The 22,104-nt window shown below is 36.3% G+C and overlaps 1 protein-coding gene across 1 annotated transcript; it reads right to left on the bottom strand.

Annotated features, from left to right (window-relative positions):
• Nucleotides 1–74: 74 nt before the first annotated feature.
• Nucleotides 75–14,800, bottom strand: LOC134679034 (juvenile hormone esterase-like). The gene is made up of 10 exons (XM_063537838.1): nt 14,529–14,800; nt 5,360–5,512; nt 4,663–4,810; nt 4,129–4,323; nt 3,541–3,737; nt 3,188–3,344; nt 2,528–2,700; nt 1,641–1,791; nt 1,290–1,416; nt 75–494 (listed from the first exon to the last, which is right to left on the bottom strand). The coding sequence occupies exons 1-10, from the start codon at nt 14,775–14,777 to the stop codon at nt 308–310; spliced, it is 1,737 nt and encodes a 578-aa protein (XP_063393908.1). The 5' UTR covers nt 14,778–14,800; the 3' UTR covers nt 75–307.
• Nucleotides 14,801–22,104: the final 7,304 nt, after the last annotated feature.

Below are 22,104 nucleotides of genomic sequence, written 5' to 3'. Positions count from 1 at the left end.
ATAATCAATCATGTTTGTTGTCACCCATATTTCTTTCTGACAAAGATAAGTAATTTCTTAGTTTAATCGAGGATTATGAACCCATGCGAAGGTTATATAGTCAAGGGAAATATACAAAATTCAATGACAATAAACGTAATCGTAATTAAATCTATTATAAAGGCAGCATACTTGTACATTGTACACGAACATACTTATTAATAGGTACTTCAAGTGTGACCCAATACCTAGAGCGAAGACTCCAGCCGTAACGTAATGCATTCGTGAAATGCAGGAACTATTTGCAAGTTGCAGTCTTTGTGGTCACCTACAGCTCGTCTACGAAGCGCCTCTTCTGAAGATTGTGCCACAGCGGTAATGTTCCCCAGAACCGCGACCTCAACGCCAGATTTTTCTTCATACTTGACTCCTTAGAAATCTCCAAATACTCCATTTTCTTCGCGCTTGACGTCTTAGACCATTTGAAGGGAATATTCACCGGCTTGTTCGGATTTCTAAAAAAGTATGATTATTAAGGCTTGATGGGCATCCCATCACACAAGGTCTTATGTTTAGATTTTTGTGAACAGAAACAAGTAGGTATATAAAACACATTTAAAGCAGGGACCGTTACCGGTATAACTACATACCTTTCACAATATTTTTCTGAACATACTTAGGGGTCATCCATTAATTACATCACACGTTTAGGGGGAGGGAGGGGGTCAAGAAAATGTGACATATTGTGACATGGGGGAGGGGGGAGACACAAACTTTGTGACGTCACTTTAACTTCATCAGTAACCGAAAATTTATTTAAATTATTTTATTCGCTGTATATTTAAATAACAAGTTTTTAAAACGATAATCGTTTTTATTCGTTTAATTTTCTTTCCTAAGTAGTTTTAGGTTATAAAATTACTAATATTTATATCGTCAAAAACATTTTGATAAAATATTAATAATACTTAGGTACTTACTTAATTCCATTTTGCGATTTCGTAGAAAAAATGTGACGTCAGTCGTCACACTAGGGGGGAGGGGTTTGCCAAATGTGACCAAGTGTGACAAGGAGGGGGGAGGGGTCAAAAAACCTAGAAATTCGTGTGACGTCATTAATGGATGACCCCTTATATAAAAAATAAATTCCGAAATTGAATACCGGTTTATTTGTATGAACTATATACCGGTATTAGGTCCTTGATTTAAAGTCGTTGCGGTGTTAACGTTCAAAAAAAGGGTAAAATACTTTGCTGGAATATTTTTCAGTACGAAAAAATACCTAGACCTAGGGAATTAGAGACACTTACCCAGAGGTCGCAAAATTGGTCCATAAGGTCACGATTAGCTTACTCATTTCTATATCTTCTTCAGAAAACTCATTACTGAGAAAATATATTGGAAACAAATGCATCAGTTCATCTGCATGACATACACCTGTTAAAAAGTAAGATAAATTAATCTTAATCACATCAGTTAAATAAAGTTAAATAATAATATTCCTTTGAATTTGATTTTAACGTACGTTTTACAGTTAACATTTTATTCGTGTTATTTATACGTCAAAATTTCATAGGAGTCGACGTTTAAAATAACACTTGCACTGCGTGGGCTATCAAATCCGCTGCAGACTTCTTGGCCTGACTCTAAGTACTACTAACCATAGTCTCCAAGAGGATCTCCAAATATCTGAGAAAAGCTGTTGTTGGCTCGATATGCCAACTCGTATAGATAGACAGGGCTGTCAGTGAGACGGGTAAACTGCTCGACCGCCTCTACGGCAGGGTATGCAAAATACGAATCACTATAGATCTGAAAGCATTAATTTCATTATACTCAACATACGAAAGAACAATTGAAATACAATTAAATGGTAAAATACTCGTACAGAGGTAAATCACAGCTGCTTTTCCAGACAACCTTTGAATTACGGGATAGGACAAAGACAACTACCTAATTGTTTTTTTACAGTCGTTACATCATAAGTAGTGTAGTTTTACAAGTTAAGTACCTATTGCCTTTAACTTTAACAGTAATGCTCTCGCGGCACTTACCTCATTATACTTAGGCTCAACTGTTACCTTTCATAACAATTTTAATGGAAAGCATTTTTTAAGCTATATTTTCTTAATTAGGTATTTTAAAAGTATTCACTTAATTAAAAAAATAAACCTTTTTTTCTGGCAATCTAGCATGAGTTGCGTTCTCGCGCGCAGGATAGCGCGCAGGTCCATAAATCAAGCGCGACTTCAAGTAGGTACCTTTATTTTTACTTTTTCTTACATATATGGAGTGCCCCCGTAAACATACGAGTATATATGTATTTTTCCATTTAACTTTTAGACTGAGCGGCTTACGAGTTCTTACACGTTTCAAATTTAAATTAAATATAACCATATATAACTAGGTACCTAATAGTTTTCTAGTAAAATGGTTGTGACATTGGTACAAACAGACGGACGGACGGACAGATGGGCAATTGGGCAATTGGGCATTACAAAACTATAAGAACTACGGAAATGGTTTCTATGGAAAAAGAGGCACTTACCTCTAGCAAACCTTGTTTGTATTTCTCTTCATCGTTTTCATCGAGATACTGTTCTTTGACCTTTTTATTGATTACATCTGCAAATGGTGAGTTGTCGTAATAGAATGTTATAGGCGCTATAGCATCGAAAGCAGATTTGAATTCATTAAATCTCGTCCGATTTGCAGTAATCCCTGGAATGAATATATAAAAAATGTTGATAATATCATGATTCCCATCCAAAACCCCAAAACATGTCAAGTACCAAAATATGCATGTAAACCAAATAAACGAAAAATTATGCGAGCAAAGGTATCCTTTACTGTATAGGTACTGCAAAATGTTTGAACGGCTTCTCAATACTGCCGCGTCGCTTGAAAGCTTGAGCATTATTGACATTACTGGCCCAGGATTCAGGATTCAAAAGTGGCTGACCACGTGGCATAAGTATTGCGTCATGTCATAAGTATTGTAGATTTCGAGAAATTTGATTTCAATCAATCTCAAACATCCGGCATGCGTAAAACTGTTTATTCAGAGACCAAACTTTTATAACCGCAACGCAGGCTTCGTCCCGCAAAACAAAAACAAAAATAAACAAAAATGCGTATAACAAAAATGCGCCTTGACGTACATATCTCAGTCTGGTTCGTAGTTTACATAGCTGCGGCTAATACTCACAAACAGATTTAAGGCATCCTTCTGCGCTGTTCAGGCCAGTCATCCACGGTATGGAAGCAACATCTTGACTGCTTCTCGGAGCCTCTGTCAAGAACGCGCCAGGGAGGTCCGGCTCAACGACCGCTTTAAACGGAGTCATTGGCTCGTAGTCCCACGTCTAAAATCCATAAGGCATAAACAATATTCTAGAATGATATGCGACACAAAATTACTGTCAAAATTATTATAACACAAAGTTACCAGCGCCTAACGTGCCTAAATGTAAGCGTACCGGTTCAACGCTGCACTTTCTATATACCTAAGCAAAGAACAATTTTTAGAAAAAGTCAAATAGAAATCAATCTTGTACTAACGTAGAACTGGAATTCTGTGTTGATAATGTCGTAGCTATCCTTGGTGCGAAGGCACTCGAGCATGACATCGGAGGGTGTTTGGGGGCAGTTGAGAAACTTCGCTAAGCGGAAGGCTTGCCTTAACGGCTCTCCTGGAGGCGCCTCCGCCCAAGGCACTGTAGCTACACCCGACTCTGATATCGCTTTGTGGAACAGACCTGAAATATATGTATACATAATTATACCTACACAAATGGAAATCATGTTATAATTCATTTAATCACACCAGGGGGTGTGATAGATAGAGGGGAGTATTGATAGGGATCAATACTGTTTGAATTAAAGTTTTGTTTTAAATGAAGTCCCCGAAGCCTGGTACCGTCATCTGCACTTAATTCTTGGGACTCAACTCGCTGGTGATTCAAATACGGTCGCGCTTTAATCGCCTGTATCGTTTCCGTCACTTTCTATCTATGTGAGTGCGAGAGTAGCATTAAATGATAAACGATATAAGTGCAATCATTAACCCAATGGGAAAACCATTACATTACGAAATGAAATATTGAAATGTCTTAAAGTTAGCTCCAAAAGCACATATTTTTCACTTACCTCTACTAGATTTGGACAGCATATGAAAGTAAGTGCTCGCACCACCAGCGCTTTCTCCAAATAAGGTGACGGAATCTTTGTCACCTCCAAAACTAGAGATGACTTTTTGAATGAACCTCAGAGCCTCTTGTTGGTCTTTAAGACCGTTGTTGCCGGGGCAATGAGGATCCTGAGTAGATAGTAAACCGAGAGGTCCTGTAATATTGAGATATCATTCTTATTCATCAGAGCGAAGCGAATATGTAGTACATGCATATAGTCATACATTTTGAGACATGCATATAGTCATACATTTTGAGAGCCTTTGACATGTTGTGTGCTCTTGAGTGTGTGATTGATTGTTTTGTGTAACCATAAGATATAATTAATTCTTACATATTGTCTCGTATATCTTACCGAATATTTGAATATATAGATTACGTCTAAAGGCCACTATAAATGCTATGCATTAATAGAAATTTGACATTAATAGTGGCATAGCCTGATTCTAGATTTAACAGTGAATAATAAATTAAAAAGTAGGCACGTATTTACCTAATCTGTAATTGATCCCCACTAAGAGAACGTCCCTATCCAAAAGATGTTGCGGTCCGTACATGGCAGTGGAGGAATCCCCACACATCCAGCCTCCTCCGTGGATGAAGACCATCACTGGCAATAGTTTTTCAACGTTGGCGAGCTCCTACGAATTCCATAAAACAGGTAGGTACTTAATAAAATAATAGTGTTTACTTCGTTGTATTTACCAATGCGGAGATAAATAAATATTAGTTTATAATTTATGAGCGTTAGCACACTATCGGCATATATGGTGCGGGTCTACTCTTTTATTTTTTTCTGTCTCAGAGGGCGTGCAGGACATCACAATCACGATCATCATACGTTCTAGGGCATGATTTGACACAAAAAAGTGATTTACATTTATGTAGCTTCTATTTATTTTCAGGTTAGTCATATTATAGTTTTGTGATCAAGTGCGGTGATGTAATTTTGCTATTCAATAAGTACACTACTAGTCACGTAAACTCCGATCACTTTCTCGGGTCAAGCCAGGCTCTATAACTATTCACTTTACTCGTACATAACGTGCCCCATGTAATTGCAGGCGTCCATAGGCTACGGTGACTGCTTACCATCAGGCGGGCCGTATGTTTGTTTACTACCGACGTGGTATATTAAAACGTACCCTTAGGACCTGTTCAAAAATTTATGGAACGTATGAGTAACTTACTTCACTGGTATATGGGGTGTAAATGTTGAGATACAGGCAGTCTTCCTGGCCTACTATTTCAGGTTGTCGGACATAAGGATTTCTCTGCACACACGCGGGACTTGACCTTGTGGCATCTAATGTTTCGCTCCATTCATTCACTGGGACAGGAGCCTATAAACAAGACAATGAAAAGTATAATAAGTAGGTAGGTATTTAACTTTAAAATTCGGGTGCTGTTTTAGTGTTTCGGCGTCCGGTTAAAATTTTGAAGCAATTTGTGCTAAGTAGGTACATATTAATATCCACTCCAAGTTAAAATTAAATCGCGAAGATTTTCTTTTCGGACTCTACCTATTCGTATCTAATGCTTGGATATGAAAATTATAGGTACTAAAGATGTAAAATGTTGAAGATAAGATACCACTCGGACGAAGTCGCGGGCAACAGCTAGTAATTAATATGTAATTAAGGTCTTAATTGTTTTTGTAATAGGTAGCTCGTAGCTACCGCTTCTTTCAATTCAGTTGCAAAATAAAAGTATCGTGAGACCCTAAAAAACGTTGGTACGTCACCCTGCGTAAAAAAACACCGTAGGATGTTTTAATTGTAGACACTGTGTACAGTCAGCCAAGAAAGTGGTTTAACACTTTTCGACTCTATCAATTAGATAATAGAGTCGAAAAGTGGTAAACCACTTTCTTGGCTGACTATACATAGAATGGTAGTAATAATGATTAAAAAAATGGCTAACTAGAAATGCATTATATGACATGTCAGAATATAATCAATATAATCATTATGATTTAATCGTAACTTAATTTAATATTTTATTCATTTGAATTGTATTGTTTATTTTTATATTGTTTTATTTTATTTTAATGAATTGTAATTTAATTGAAATGGACCTAATTAATGAATATATTTTATTCTAGAAACATTTTAGACTAGAAAGTTTGTCGATCTTTTTGTGAAATTCTTAGTATAATAATCTCAGATCTGTATAATAATCCAATATTATTAACATGAATAAATTGCTCTGATAATTAGCTTAAGATAAATATATATGTATATGTAAATAGAGGAACGCCACAAGGGTCCATTCTAAGTCCAATTCTTTTTACTCTTTTTACAGCTGATCTCAGTAATAGACTAAAGCACTGTTCTATTCATTTATATGCAGATGATACCTACGCAAGTTTACTTATCGTTTGATCCACAAGAGACAGCACAGGCAGTAGAACAAATTAACGAGGACTTAGATATTATATATCGGTGGGCAGTTAATAACAACATAGTTCTTAACCCTACGAAATCCAAATTTTTAGTCATAGGAACCAAGCATCAGTGTGATCGTGTCGCAAGCCATAACCCTAATATAATCATTAACGGACAGGCGGTCGATAAAGTACACTCCGCGAAAAATTTGGGCCTGTTAGTTGACGAGGAATTGCGTTACATCGAGCACATCAATGCTAAAATTAGAAATGCGTTCTATAGACTGAAAATTCTATATGGCATAAGAAATCATTTAACTGAGCCAGTCAGGTTAATGTTGGTGGAATCACTTGTCCTGTCACAGTTCAATTACTGTGATGCAGTGTATGGACCAAGAATATTTGCCAAAACTGCCCAAGCTATACAAAGAGTACAGAATGCGTGCACACGATTCTGCTACTCGGTGCCGAAGAGAGCCCACATCTCACCGTATCTTAATGAGAACTGTATACTTAAAATGGCGGACAGAAGAGTATTGCACTTAGCCTGTCTTATAAAAAAAACTGTAACAACCAAGAAACCACATTACCTTTATGAAAAAATTAACTGGTTAAAGGATGAGCACCATTTGAACACCCGCAGTAAAATACAAAATAAATTATCTTTACCGCACCACAAAACTGTTGGGTATAGAGGGAGCTTTAAATTCTCAGCAGCCAAAATTTGGAATGATCTGCCTCCACCTCTAAGAAATAATGTGTCCCAAAATACTTTTAAAACTAAACTGAAATCTATATTACTCTATAAACAGAAGAATACTTAAGCACCCTTGAAACACCTATTGAACACTACCTAGTAAGTTTTCATGTCTTGCCCTGCCTAGCTAATAGTTTTATTATTATTTTTTCCCCCGCCTTTTTTTTTTCTCATGCCATCGTCATTTGGCAATTAACTTAGATTTAGTTGTTATTAGTACTCAGATTTAATAAAACACTTGTTTTATTTTTTATTATATTTTAATGTCTTATATGTATAATTAGGGGTGAACTGAAAACCAGCGCTGTGACAGCTAGTCTGTAACAGCAAATGCTGAGTCCATCCCTATTGTCACACTATTGGTTGTTATGTGTAAGTTTTATAACATAAGAACGATTAATGTCAATCTATGTTAATTTCTTTGTTGCTGGTTCAAGACGTACTTATTGTTCAACATGTGAATTTTTTTGTTTGTTTTGTTTTTATCGTCTTAGTTTTCTTGTATGTGTGTGGCAATAAATAATTCTCATTCTTATTCTTATTCTAATACATATTTACGTAGGTACAATTCATAAGTGCTTGTTGCTAGGCCCACATGAATAAAGTGTATTTGAACTTGAACTTGAACTTAATATGTTTTATCAAAGAATGTAAAAAAGGAACATAGATATAGAATAAAAAGTGAGCAACTGAGGCGAAACGCGTAACTAAACCCAATTAATTTAATTGCCGTGACGTAAGTACCTACCCAATAACAAAAACGTGTAGTAAATGTGTACCGCATTTCCTTAGATATGTTGTGTATGTAGGTTAGGTACAGTCAGCAACAGAAGTTGCTAAGCGGGCGAGGTGTTCAAAATGATCTTGACGCAACTTTATTGTTAAGAGAATAAGAGCGTGTCAAGGTAATTTAGAACACGTCTGACTGTACCTACAGCTAAATTCCGACCGACAAACCGCGGGTACCGTACAAATTTAACTTATTTGTTATTTTATTTTTTACAAATTGAGTTTTGAGATTTTTCATATCCCTTCCACCACCGAGAGGAAACGACGCGGAATGTGAATACATATTCACACCATTGTTGTCATTGTCGACTGCAAATTACTGTTTTGTTATTAAAATTACCCACATGAAAGCTTGCTTTTCCTTCCTCGCTTAGCTATGGGAAAAGCACCATTAATTTGTACCATTACAGAGCATTATCACAGGCTTCGAGGCATAGACGCGCATAATTGTACGCAATCCGATATGCGACCTATAAAAATAATATGCTCATGGGGTCATGGGTCGATATCCGCGACACATATACAGATGCGGCAAACATATTCACGCAGGCTGTATAATTTAAACCAGGTTATAATACTTATCTTGTTTTCAATCATGACTTTTAAACAAACATAAAACGTAATTGGTAGTTATTTTATTTTAGTTAACCTACTTAATTATACCTATAACCTAGTTATTATAACTAAATAGTTATTATATACCCAGGTGAAAATACAATGTCATTGCCTTGACATTTTAATCATGATGTCTAAACAGACAATTAGACATTAAAATAGAAGCTTAGAAAAAAATGTGTTGTGTAGTTAGTTAGACCAAGATAAATCTGCAACAATTGTGATAGCACACGCCGTGTTAATTAATACTAACATGGCGTGTGCCATAGTGGTATATGTATACTTATTTATAGCAGTTTGCAAAATCTTTGCATAATTATCTTGGTCTAACTCTAAGAATTATGCCAGCCATACTATCCTGCTTTTTATCCAGTTAAGATTAAATGACGTATATACTTAAAAAAAATTACTACCTAACTTAAATAAAATAAAAATGTATAGGTACTCGTAAGTACTTAGGTAAATAAAACTCGGCTAATGACACCAATTTTATTTAATAATTATATGTCCAGCTATAAGCTATATAATAATAATTCAAACGAACCAACTTTTAACCTAAAGTAATCCCACTATTGACACTAACAACCGCGATAAAAACGCCCAAAAAAATTAAAGCATTTACTAAGTTATTTCTAATAAATCCAGCATTCTCGTTTTTTTTTTTTAAATTAGAGTAAAAAATTTAATTGATCAGTTTGCATGTGTGGATCGTTGTGCATAATACAAACAAGTTCCTGCGTAATAAAACTGCTCGTGATCGATTATTAAGGAAATTCCAATATACAAAATTATTCATTAATACTATAAGACATGCTTTCGATCAATGTTACGCCACCGTTCCTACATGGCAACAACCAAATAAGATTATGTGGCATGTTTTAATAATGCTTCATAAAAAGACTTATTTATCTAGCAAATATAGAATGACATGTTGTCCTTGGCACCCAATATTTATGGTCTTCGTACATTGTCGACAGACAACGATTGATTACCAAGTAGTCTTATTTGAATATTTTGAATATCTCAAATTTGGACATTAGAGAATAGAAATTACAGAATTTCCGAGTTGTGAAGGTACTTATTCAAGATAATCTACACAGGATCTTACTTTTAAACACAAATGTGTGATTTGATGTGATCATTATGAACATCCCGTCCACTTAGCTACTCGTGGTTGGAATGAAACTATTAGTGGGTAGCTAAGTACATTTCATACGAAACTCTAGAAATCGTATAGCTAATATTCTGTAAAAATATTTAGAGTCATGCGGATCCCTAGGTTCACTTATCTGTTATTACTATTTTATCCCTGAGCAGATGTGCAGAAATCAGGTACTGCAATATCCCATATACATATAATTTGCATAGTTCTCAATGTTTTCTTATTACAACTCTAATACTAGGTTGAAATAATAATCCTGTGATGGTAGTGCCAGACCGGTTTACGTTTAGTGGGCAAGAACATTTTCTTTTTGGTTTTAGCGTTTCATTCGTACATCTACCACCTAGCAATGCACGCACGAGAACTTTCCAAAGTTGCGAAACTTTCCACATGAGAAATTCTCGGTAACTTCTGAGAATGTTCTCGAGAACGAGAATTTATTTATTTATCGTAGTTTATACCATGAATATTCACGATAGTTTAGGTGTAGTCCTTACCCCCAGAAAATTCCGACTTTTGGTCGTCCGTTTCCGGTCAGAAAAATGTATGACGGCCCGGCCAAACGGTCAGACTTAGGTGGGGGGTGCTCGACTAAATGTCATAGAGGGACCCTGGCAGTTTTTGACGCCGCCATTTTTTTTCAATATGGCCGACTTTTTTTTAACTTTTATAATTTTATCCTGGCGCGCTGAAATTTTGGTCACGGAATCTCGGGGTCCCCTAGATACCTATGAAAATTTTTTTTTTAGAAAAATGCTACAATTGCGTGAAAACTGGCCACTTTTATTTTGTATGGCAACTTTTAAACGGTGCGTGATAGGTGGGGGGTGCTCGACCAAATGTCATAGAGGGCCCCGAGACAAAACAAACTGCATTAAAAAAAATCAAAATGGCCGACTTTTTATTTTTATTTTTTCAAGTTGGCGCGCTGAGATTTGGCATGGCGGGAGATAGAGGCCTCTAGATTCTAATAAAACTAAAAAAAAAAATTTGGAAAAAATTGTCGAAAGTCGAAATGTTCTCTGATACACAGTGAGAATTTAAGCAACTTATTGGTAAATTTATCACATCAACAAAATAGCTAACTGTAATAGACAATAATATATGTATAATAACATTTAGTTTTAAGTTATGCCTATTTAAACTTTATTTCAAGTATATTCTCTTGTTTAAACAATAATTTCTAAGTTGCAGGAATGTTCTGAGAACATTCTCGAGAACGTTTCCGCTTTTTGGGAATGTTCTGCAATTTGTACATTGCTACTACCACCCCAATCAACGTAAACCGGAAAATAGATTCAATGTTAGGACTTTGTCGTTAATGTAGTTACCAATATATTTCAAATGTAAGCATATTTACGCTAAAAAAATCCTTAACATATTCAATAAGGTACAATTTTAGACACAAACATAATGCGAAGATTAAGATTCCAAATGAGTCCGGCCGTCAAGTACCTAATGAGAGTGGAATTTGTTGATGGCCATTTCTATTCAAAGTTGTAGTCTCAACCTTTATTTGTATTATTTCTGCAATTTCCGATTCAACATTGATAAAAAATGGTTCAAGTCAACGTCAATGTTAGTGTCGTTATAAAATTGTTTATTATTTGGTCGGTGGTGCAACGACACCGATGTATTGCGGTCGTTGCGGCAAGTCAGTCGGGCCGTATTGCTGATACCGCAAGATTGCCGCTGCGATTTTAACGTATTTCATTGAAAACCATAGTCATACAAATCTAGTGTCGCTGCAGTCAAACACGACCGCAAGCAGCTTAGTAGCTACAATTAGAATGTAACCCAAAAGCGTCATTATACAGTGTGTAAATCCAATAAGGACAATAAATAAAATTAAACCAGATATATAATTTATCTATGTAATCATTGAGATTTTTTTAAGTTAATGAGATACGTCAGAGAGCGTTGACATTTACTTTGAAAAGCTCGCATCTCGTAACTTGTGTTGCTTTACATTGCGGGCCGAATTATTTTGTATGGGTAATTTTTTCATTGTATTTCTAAGCAAAATATATATAGGTAACTACCGTTTAAATATACACTAGTATTTAGGTAGGTTAAGTCCTATGCTAACTACCGTTTAAATATTCACTAGTATAAAATACATAGTCTATTTCAGGGGTTAAGTTTTAAAAGTTGTGTAAAGTAAAAAAATACAAATCAAATTTAGTGATCGTCTGGATGCAAATTCAGTAGCTTGTAGTTATATTTTATTAAATCAAAATCGTTTCCTGTGCGGTGGTACGGTTCACCTTGTAAATAATGTAAATCAATTTCAAATTTTAATGGACGTTGAACATACTAAACTTGCAATGATGAATAAACAATTAAACAATCACAAACATTAAATTAAATTTGTCTTATAATTATTTGGATGTCCTTTTAGGCGCATCACTCTGTTTAAGAAGTATTTACCTAGTCTGCTAAGAGTAGGTATACAATACACAATCTCGTATAAGCATTTACGCAATTCATCAAACATTTGTTTTAAATGTATGAAGATAAAAATATTATATTTTTTATGTCATAATGTTTGCATTACGGCTCATCGAGGCCATTGAAAAAGGTCATTGGTATTTGGTAAAATATTCCTGTGGTACATATTAATAAGGTTTTTCTTATTATAAGATCGCTCATGATATAGAGCCCGATGAAATACAAATCTTTAAAAAAACCGGCCAAGTGCGAGTCGGACTCGCGTTCCAAGGATTCCGTACGTTACCCAATTTTTAACAATGTATTTTTTATATGTGAAACGCGAGTGAATTGCCTTAAAAAACCCGTAGGGGTCGGATCAAAAACTAATTAGTCCGACTCACGCTTGACTACTTATTTCTAATAGGTTTTCCTGTCATCTATAGGTAAAGAACTATTTTGTATGTTTTTAAAAATTTAGACACAATAGTTTCGGAAATAAAGGGGCCATGGTAATTTTTTGGCTATTTTGTTAAATAACTTCTAAACTATTATTTTTTTAATTACAAAAAAAAATATTTCCGATGCTCAAAATAAGCTCTTTCAATTGATAGGTAACACGATATAGTTTAAAAAACATTATTTTTTATTTTTCTTATTTACCCCCCAATAGTGGCCTCCATATTTAAAATGCATTTGTTTACGTAAGATGTGTCTTTGGGTTACAAATTTACCTATACGTCTACCATATTTCAACTTAATTGGTCCAGTACTTTTGGAGAAAATGGGCTGCGACATACAGACAGACGCACGAGTGATCCTATACGAGTAAGGTTCCGTTTTTTCTTTTTGAGGTGCGGAACCCTAAAAACGACAATCTATCAATATTTTTAACTGCATTTCTATAACATGCATGTGCATAATAGAGCCCCTTGACATACCTAAGAACGACTTGTGTACCTATGCTCTTAGGTATATCTTGTGACCACCGTCCAATTTCAGACATTGGACGTAAATAGAATCTCTCCCAAACACGTACATTTTATGCACCTATTAGGTGACCTAAGCATGTGAGCATGTGCCGACGCCCGACGGGATTCACGGCATACGCCGACAGCGGCTGCGGCGCCATAAGCTGACCAAAGGTGACAGTCCATTTCCAACGACAGCTGCAATACTGTTCATTTTACTATGAAAATTAACAATGACAGCGACGCGTTCGCATAAAAACCCATAGCTAACGCTGCGGATTTAAGGTTCCCAAGACCTGAGGCAATACCTTAAGTCAATCCAGACAATAAACTTTACTAACCGACATACCTACACAATCAATGGTGTGAGATTAAATAAGCAATTAATTCGTATAATCTAGGTTAATACAACGATACAAATTAAACGTATTGACTTATATTAAGATTTATGCTGTATCTAGTCTAAGTTTTGTTATAAGATGCGCTGATGTTAGAGATAAATTAGGTTATATGTAATCCGAAAGTCGTTATAAGTAGATAGGTACTATACGCTTTAGATTAGATGAAACAAGCGAATCACACGTGCCACATCTAATGCCGATGCCGCTTGACCACAAATAACAGAACGTGTTTTATTTTAGTTTGTATGCTTCTCACCGGGTGTATTTAATAGTTCCAGTATCAGTAAATTAATTACTCACTGACAGTATAAGCCGTCTAAACTGATACCTACTAAAATATGTAGGTACCTATCACAAACAAAATAGTCGGTCTAATTTATTTTATTATACAAGAGTGAAGTACAATTCTCTACCGCTGATTTTAAATTAATTATAACAGGAAAGATACTTTTTTACATATTTTGCCTAGAATTCGCACAATTACATTAACTAAACGGGTATTAATTGCGTACCTATAACTTACACATTTTCTTATTAGTCCTGACGATTCGGACTAACGGATTTGTGACAAGTCCGTTAAAATAAATTCCTTAAAACAATGAGTCTAAATCGTGAACAAATAAATCAATATAAAATGCATAAGCAACATAGGTACTACTTAAGTATTACATAAACTTCAATGCATGGATTAGAAACGTTCAAAACTGAATTAATACCGTTCGCATAAATGCTTAAAAATATGGCTGTAACTGCCTGTAAGTAAGTATGAAATATGTACCTACTCAGATTTTTCCAGAATTGTTCTGCTAAACTACAAAAAATAACATTATATTTAAAAAAAAACTCACCTTAAATCTTAATTCACCGACAGGAGGGAGTGCATATGGAATAGACGTAAAGGCTGAAATATTTCTTTTGCCCCGTGTAGTCAGGGAGTGACCCCTCACCGGCCCGAGGGGAGTCTCCACCACTGGCGAATCATCGGCACTCACACTGACACCCACCAATGTAACTACAATTCCTAAACTAATTAATGCCGATATTACATTATTACCGCAAACAGTTAAGTTACTAAACAATGCGAACTGGTTTGGCATGCTGACGAGATCAGAGATGACCGTTCTACCTCGAACGCAAAAAACAAAGTGGAAACAAAACTCCCAACTCCATCGCTTATACGTCGGCGGGTCGGCTTTAGGAAAATAAACTTAGATCATAGCAAGTAAACCGTCACTATGGTCGTAGTGCATATAATGCATGCTTGTGCGAGTTATGCGCTGTAAAAGACATGCGCATAATATCGAATTCTGGGTGTTTATTGTTGTGGAAATATGTATATTTTTTAAGAAAAATGTCAAATTTTTATTATAACATATGTCTTTAATGAATGACTTACTTTATGATATTTCATCGAGTAAAGTATGGACCACAGACCTAGCTGTCATTGTCTCGCTGACGCTTCTATGCCAGATTCTGTCTGTCGGAAAGAGACGAGCATATTATACTACTCTTTGGAGAAGAGTCGTGGAATGGAATGTATACGGCCCATTCCACGACTCTTCTTTTTCCGAACGGACTTATGGACGGTAGAGGAAGGACGACAATCTTTTATGTATAATAGAACTGTTGCAGAACCTCTACCTTCCATAAAATAAATCAAAGTATTATGAATAACCAAATATATTTGTTTATTTTGACATATAATATAACTGCAATGAAGCTGAACACGGCAATAATTATATCGACGCATTGCGCTACCTTCCGACAAGTCGGAAGCCGGTGTTGCTCGAAGGCGCTACCTTAGCAGTTGCGTTACTTATAAAAAAGGATGTTGCATAATTCTAGTGTTCGCAAACTATCAGTAATATTAGGTCCATATAACTAACTCGAATATCTTCGTTTAGGTGTGACTATTATTTGAATAGATTTATAAATGACGGAAAACACCTACAAAACACTAAAAATATTGGTAGGTACAAGTACTTATACAGGGTGATTTCTGGGTCGTGATCCAGAACCACTTTTTCTGACTCTGTAAATGATCCACATTATCATATGGTAGTATTTGATTAAAAGATAATTACTTTAATTATTCTTATTTTTCAAGTAAAATTAATGTTATACTAAGTAATTATGGTCACTTTTGACATACACTGTATGGAAAGCGATAAGACGTCACATTGAGTAGGGTCAACAAATTGTATGCAAAAATGTTTTTTCCTACTTGTCATCTGGAAAATAATCATCATTATTGGTGATAAACAATAATTAACAACATCATAAGGCTCATCTTTGGATTCTGTATGTCTGGCTCTCTTGCTCAACGACCCCGAAATCACCCTGTATAATTAAGTTTTGGACTTGTGTGGACTATAGTTGTATGTTGGACTACAGTTATATGTAGTTGGCTTTTTTAAAATATTGTGTTTTCTGTATTCACTGTTGTGGCAATAAAATAAATACATCTTCCTTCTTTCTTATACGGTACCAATCATCATTTTATTTATTTTTATTACATTACAACTATCGCGGATCACCGCGAACCTGTGGTAAGTCGTGTGAACTATTCTTATAAATTTGTAGCTGGTAACATTTAGATGACAGTCCATTTGGCGCCATAGGTGAGATGATGAAAAAGAAGATGGTGGCTGAAAGAACAAGTTTGTGAAAGTAGATAAAGTGTGTAGAACCTGATTCCTGGATCCTGAAAAGCCGATTAACTGGAGCTAAGTATTAGACTAGGTTAAGATGTAACTGTCACAGTAAAAGTTCTGATCATAGAACACGAATACAGGTAAATGGGATCCCAAGTGCTATGTATGTTAGATTCATTGTTGTGTTATACTGAAGCTATAACTGGAGTTAACCTTGTCTATACTTAGTGCTTATATTCCAATCTATCAACAGGCGGTGGAAAGAATCTTCAGGCACCAGTGGGAAACTATCATTTAGTAGCGAAGCAATCGAAGCAGATTATAGATCACCAAGCGGTGACTGGACGTTCAGGTAGGACTTGGAAATTATCGGGGGGCACGGCAGTGCCCCCGCCAAGTCGAGCGCGAAGCAAACACTGCCGTACCATCCTTTACTGGAACCATTTCGCCGCATTTTCAGGCCCCTATTTGAGAACCTCTGGATAAGACCAGAACGCAGAAATTTTGGTCATCCAGTAAGCTATAATCACATACTTAAAATCCAAAATTTCAAGTCTGTAGGTCATTTAGTTCCGAAGTTAAGCGAAAGCAAAGTTTCGCATTTATGAAACTCACTCATGATCATCAGAATAGAACTAGTACTTCCCATAAACTCAGAGAGCTGAAATTTGGTACAGAGTTAGGGTTTAATGGACACATAAAGGGAAAACCTAAAAATATTGCAATATCAGTCACGTTTTAAAGATCTAAGAACTGCATAAGTAAGTTTGTAATCCCATATAAATATATGATATTACAAAGTTACTGTTGCAGTTCCTACAAATAGTAGGTAAAGTAAAGTAAAGGTACACTACGACGTACGATGTGAGTATGAATGAAGATATGTTTAGTTATGATATGTGTATACATAGTATGGGTATGAGTACCCGAAAAGAAGGACTGCCTACAAAAATAAGTGAAATCCCACCAAAAACATTCTGTAAAAAACTAGCCAAGTCTCGATGGAGCTGCTTGTTTATCTCTAAAAAGTAATGAAATCTAGACAAAGTCGTGCCAAGTCTAAGGTTCCTTACTGCGATTTCTTTATTATTATAGTTAATGTTGTGTGACTTGGCCGTTGAAACCCACACAAGGGTACAAAACCAGGTGCTCCATGACACCATTGCACCAATCTGTCGCCAGAACCGCTACCCATTGACGATGGAAAATTGCCACTTGGAAAACGTTGATTCAATAACCAGTCAATTGTAGGCTTGATAAAGCTGCGTATTTCAATAATACTTATGTATGGGCGAGCCTGAAACAAACACTTCTTTTTGGTGCAATGGCAGATTGGTGCAATGGTGTCATGGCGCACCTGGTTTTGTACCCTTGTGTACCCTTCAACGGCCAAGTCACACAACATTAACTATAATAATAAAGAAATCGCAGTAAGGAACCTTAGACTTGGCACGACTTTGTCTAGATTTCATTACTTTTTAGAGATAAACAAGCAGCTCCATCGAGACTTGGCTAGTTTTTTACAGAATGTTTTTGGTGGGTAATTATTACCGCCAACATGTTTACGCCAAACCTAGGTTGATAGTAAATTAATATTCTAGTAAGAACTGATATCCATAATATGTGATTAAAGATAGTCAGTAAGCTATTTTGTCCTTGTTTATGTTCTTGGCGTCAACAACGGTACTCATCACTGACCAAAGAAGTGTGCAACGATTTTGATAGCACATGTAGTGCGATGTTCCTTTACAGTTAACGTACTGGGTAACATACCTTTATAGATTTTTCTCAAAAATGGACGGCAAAGTCGACTTTGCCGTCTAAAAAATAGGTCGCGAAGCGCGTAGTTTATGGTCAGTCAAAAATTAAAAAGTTAAAAACATTGCAGTCTCGATTTAGGGACTGCAATGTTGCATACAAATTCCATTATTTGTCGAGTTCCAAACTTTTTAAAAGTTGAAATGGCCATATCAAATGAAGGCACAGGCCCATTAAACAGCCAAACAGATGATTAGTACCGCGACTATACTTGGTCAAGCAGATCTTGTCAGTAGAAAAAGGCGGCAAATTTGAAAAATATAGGCGCAAAGGGACAGCGTCCCATAGAAAATTTGAATTTCGCGCCTTTTTCTACTGACAAGATTTGCTTGACCGTCTATATTTAGCTGTCTCAAATAGGTTGGCGTATTTTCGGCAGAAAAATACACTTCTATTTTTTTTTTATTAAAAAAATAAAAAGGCTGCCGCCTTTTTTCTGTGATAATATATACCTACGTAAGAACATTGCTTTTGTAAAATATTTCTATGATATTTATTTTTATTGCACCATTTTTGAGAAAAGCACTATATATGACTCGGCTGGAAGGCTACTTGCTGGCTTCGGATTCAATTAAACGGACTCCCAAGGTCGTCCGTTTAAAACGAATCCTCAGCCTGCAAGTAGCTACTTCCGAGCCTCGACAATAATGTACTATTTTTTGGTGATTGTATTGTGCATTTGTTGAAACACAACATAAGTTCGCTTGGTGATTGCCCTTCTCGCTTTCCCTTGAATATGATAACGCAATCAACGAGCTGGGCCTACTATGCTGTGGTCAACTGTGGTGTAATTTTTCGACTAGTCGCCCTTCAAGCGTCACGCGTTGCGTATACCTGCTGTCGTTATGGGTATTTAATTAATACATTCTTTGTAATTACATAAACGCTGGGTCCATTTTCGTTGTTTTATTTGCATAATTCGTTAATGATCGGAATATAAATAATAAATCACGAAACTGAAAAATATGTAATAAGTTAAGTTTTTGGCGCTAAAACTTTTGTAATTCAAACTTCTGAACTAGTCCAGCTTTGGCAAGAAATTAAATAAAAAAAGAGTTTCAATGATGGATATGGGTTAGCGTTATTCATAACAAGTCCAAATTTCAAATCTATAGCTTACGTATTAGTTCTCGAGATATTTAGAAATGTGACAGACAGACGGAAGGGCAGAGTCGCATTCACCAGCATAATAAGGGTTATTTTTGTACCTCTTTGATACGGAACCCTATAAACATCGGAATAGGTGATGTCTCTACAGGCAGGCAAAGAACATTTGGTTATAAACAGACATTTTAAATTCTGGTACCTATCAAAAAATTCACTTTTATCATCCTCCATCGTGGAATTTATACCCTGTTGCCTTATCGAGGCTTCGGAATCCAGGCCCACACTAGAATAGCTAGAATTATTGGTTGCTATTAAGTTTGATAAATTCCCCTTCATTATTCATTTCATAATACAATGATGAAAATGCGTTTTGACAAACTTACTAATAAATAATAATACATTTCATAAAATTGCATAGATACCGTTTTGTTAGGGTAGGCGTCCGGTTTGATGTCCCATACTCCCATAGCCCAGAATTTAGCCCATCGCTTTTAACCAATCTTATTTGCCTAGTTTATTTTAGATTCCAACAACTCTCAATCGTTCTGTCTGGCGGGTGCTGCCTCTGCGTGCGTCCCATGACACGGGCAAGGGCAGCTACTCGACGTACCCCTTACATTTCATGAAAGTGTCAAAAGGGCCTCTACTGTTGGCTTCGGGTTCGCACATTCCTGCCAAAGGTCCGGAATACCATTGTTCCGTGAGGAACATACATTTCAAAAATCACGGAGTTCTGGGAAGTAATGCCTGACATGTAATAAGATAGGTTTTCACTATCGGACATCATAGCTCGTAACAATTCTTGAGGCGCCAAGTTACCATTCTAAGTTCCTAACTCCAGTTTTCGATAGTGAGCGAATTTATTAATATCGCTTTTTTTATGAGCCTGAAAATAATTGGGGTTATTATTTAGGGAGAATTTCTTATACTATGGAAAATTCCAGCGCTTGTAACGTGGATCACTTGGTGTACCTACCTACGTAGAGCTCAACTTTACTACGCAAAACCATATCACTTTTTTAACCAATCGAACCCCTAAAATTTACAAAGCAAAACCAAACCACCTCACTCTGGCACCAATATATGTTACCATGGTGGCAATGGTTCAATATTTTAGTTAAATTATTTTTCTCTTACTCTTTTTCCTTCATTATCATCACTAAGACCTACGTCATAGTCTTCATCAGCTTATGCATTAGGCAACCTTGCTAAATCGTCTCATATTGGAGCAACTGCTTCGTGCTATTTACTGGATTTCAAATCCCAGCCGTAGTTTTTTTTTTTTTTTTTATTATGAATGGGCTTACTCATGGCCACAGACTAGCCGAGGCGTAGACGTGGCCTACGATGGAGCGAGCTCGCCCAGAAGGTGCCTGTTCACTCTTGATTTGAAGGTTGCCGGGTTATAAGAACACGGAAATATAGACGCCGGCAAGGAATTCCATTCCTTGGCAGTGCGCATAAGGAAAGTAGAAGCAAAGCGCTTCGTGCGAATTGGTGGAATATCTACCAAGTAAGGATGGAAACCGGCCGTGCGTCTAAAAGTCCGATGGTAGAATGGGGACGGTGGAATAAGCTCGTGTAGCTCTTGGGCACACTCCCCGAAGTGCAACCTGTAGAATACCGACAGGCTGGCGACTTTCCGCCGATGGGCCAAAGACTGAAGCTTAGCCGTTAGCTTCTTGTCGCCAATCATCCTCCTGGCTCTGCGCTCCACTGAGTCCAAAGCGGCGAGTTGGTATTTAGCTGAGCCATCCCACAGGTGGCTGCAATACTCCATACACGACCGGACTTGAGCTTTGTAAAGTGTTAGAAGCTGTCCAGGTGTGAAGTATCGCTTCACCTTATTTAGGACGCCCAGCTTTCTGGCCGCAGTTTGTGCTTTAGACTCAATGAAGCTGCCGAAGCTTATAAGCTTGAGTTTGTATTATTGTAAGGATAGAGCCAAGTATGTAGATAGTTATATCTACATACTTGGCTTACATTGGCTTACATAGAGCCAAGTATGTAGATAGTTATATCTACATACTTGGCTCTTCTGGATTTTTGACTGAGCTTTAAACTCTGGCGAGACACCTTTGTCACTAGAAAAAGAAGGCATTTTTGAAAAATATTGGCGCGAGGGATCGATCTACCACACAAATATTGAAATTTGCGCCATTTTTAACAGAATTTTGGCTTTTTCTACTGCACGTTAGAAGTTGGCTTGCCGGAAGTTAGAGTAGGTACCTACCTTTAAGTAGTTTCATATTTTTTGTAGTTTAGTTAGTCCCACGACCCACGTTTTGTTCTGTTTTGTTAATTTTACAATAATGGTGTCTTTTAAGTTGTCTTTTTAGGGTTCCGTACCTCAAAAGGAAAAAAAACGGAACCCTTATAGGATCACTCGTGCGTCTGTCTGTGTGTCTGTCTGTCCGTTTGTCACAGCCTATTTTCTCCGAAACTAATAGATAAATTAAGTTGAAATTTGGTACACTTATGTAAGATTGTGACCCAAAGACGGACATAAAACGTAAATAAATGAATTTTAAACATAGGGGCTACTTTTGGGGGGTAAATGAGAAAATTTAAGTTAGTAGAAAATTAAATTATATCGTGTTACATATCAAATGAAAGAACTCATTATAAGAATCTCAAATATATTTTTTTTATAATTTTAAAATAAACAGTTTAGAAGTAATTCAAGAAAATAGGCAAAAAATGACCATTCCCCGTCTTTATCTCCGAAACTACTAGGTCTAAAATTTTGAAAAGAATACATAAAATAGGTCTTTACCCATAGATGACAGGAAAACCTATTAGAAATATGCAGTCAAGCGTGAGTCGGACTAATTACAGTGAAACC

The sequence above is a fragment of the Cydia fagiglandana genome, chromosome Z, assembly GCF_963556715.1.
Source record: "Cydia fagiglandana chromosome Z, ilCydFagi1.1, whole genome shotgun sequence".
NCBI lineage: Eukaryota > Metazoa > Arthropoda > Insecta > Lepidoptera > Tortricidae > Cydia > Cydia fagiglandana.
The sequence above is the reverse complement of the archived record's forward strand: the minus strand, read 5'-3'. Positions and strand labels throughout refer to the sequence as shown.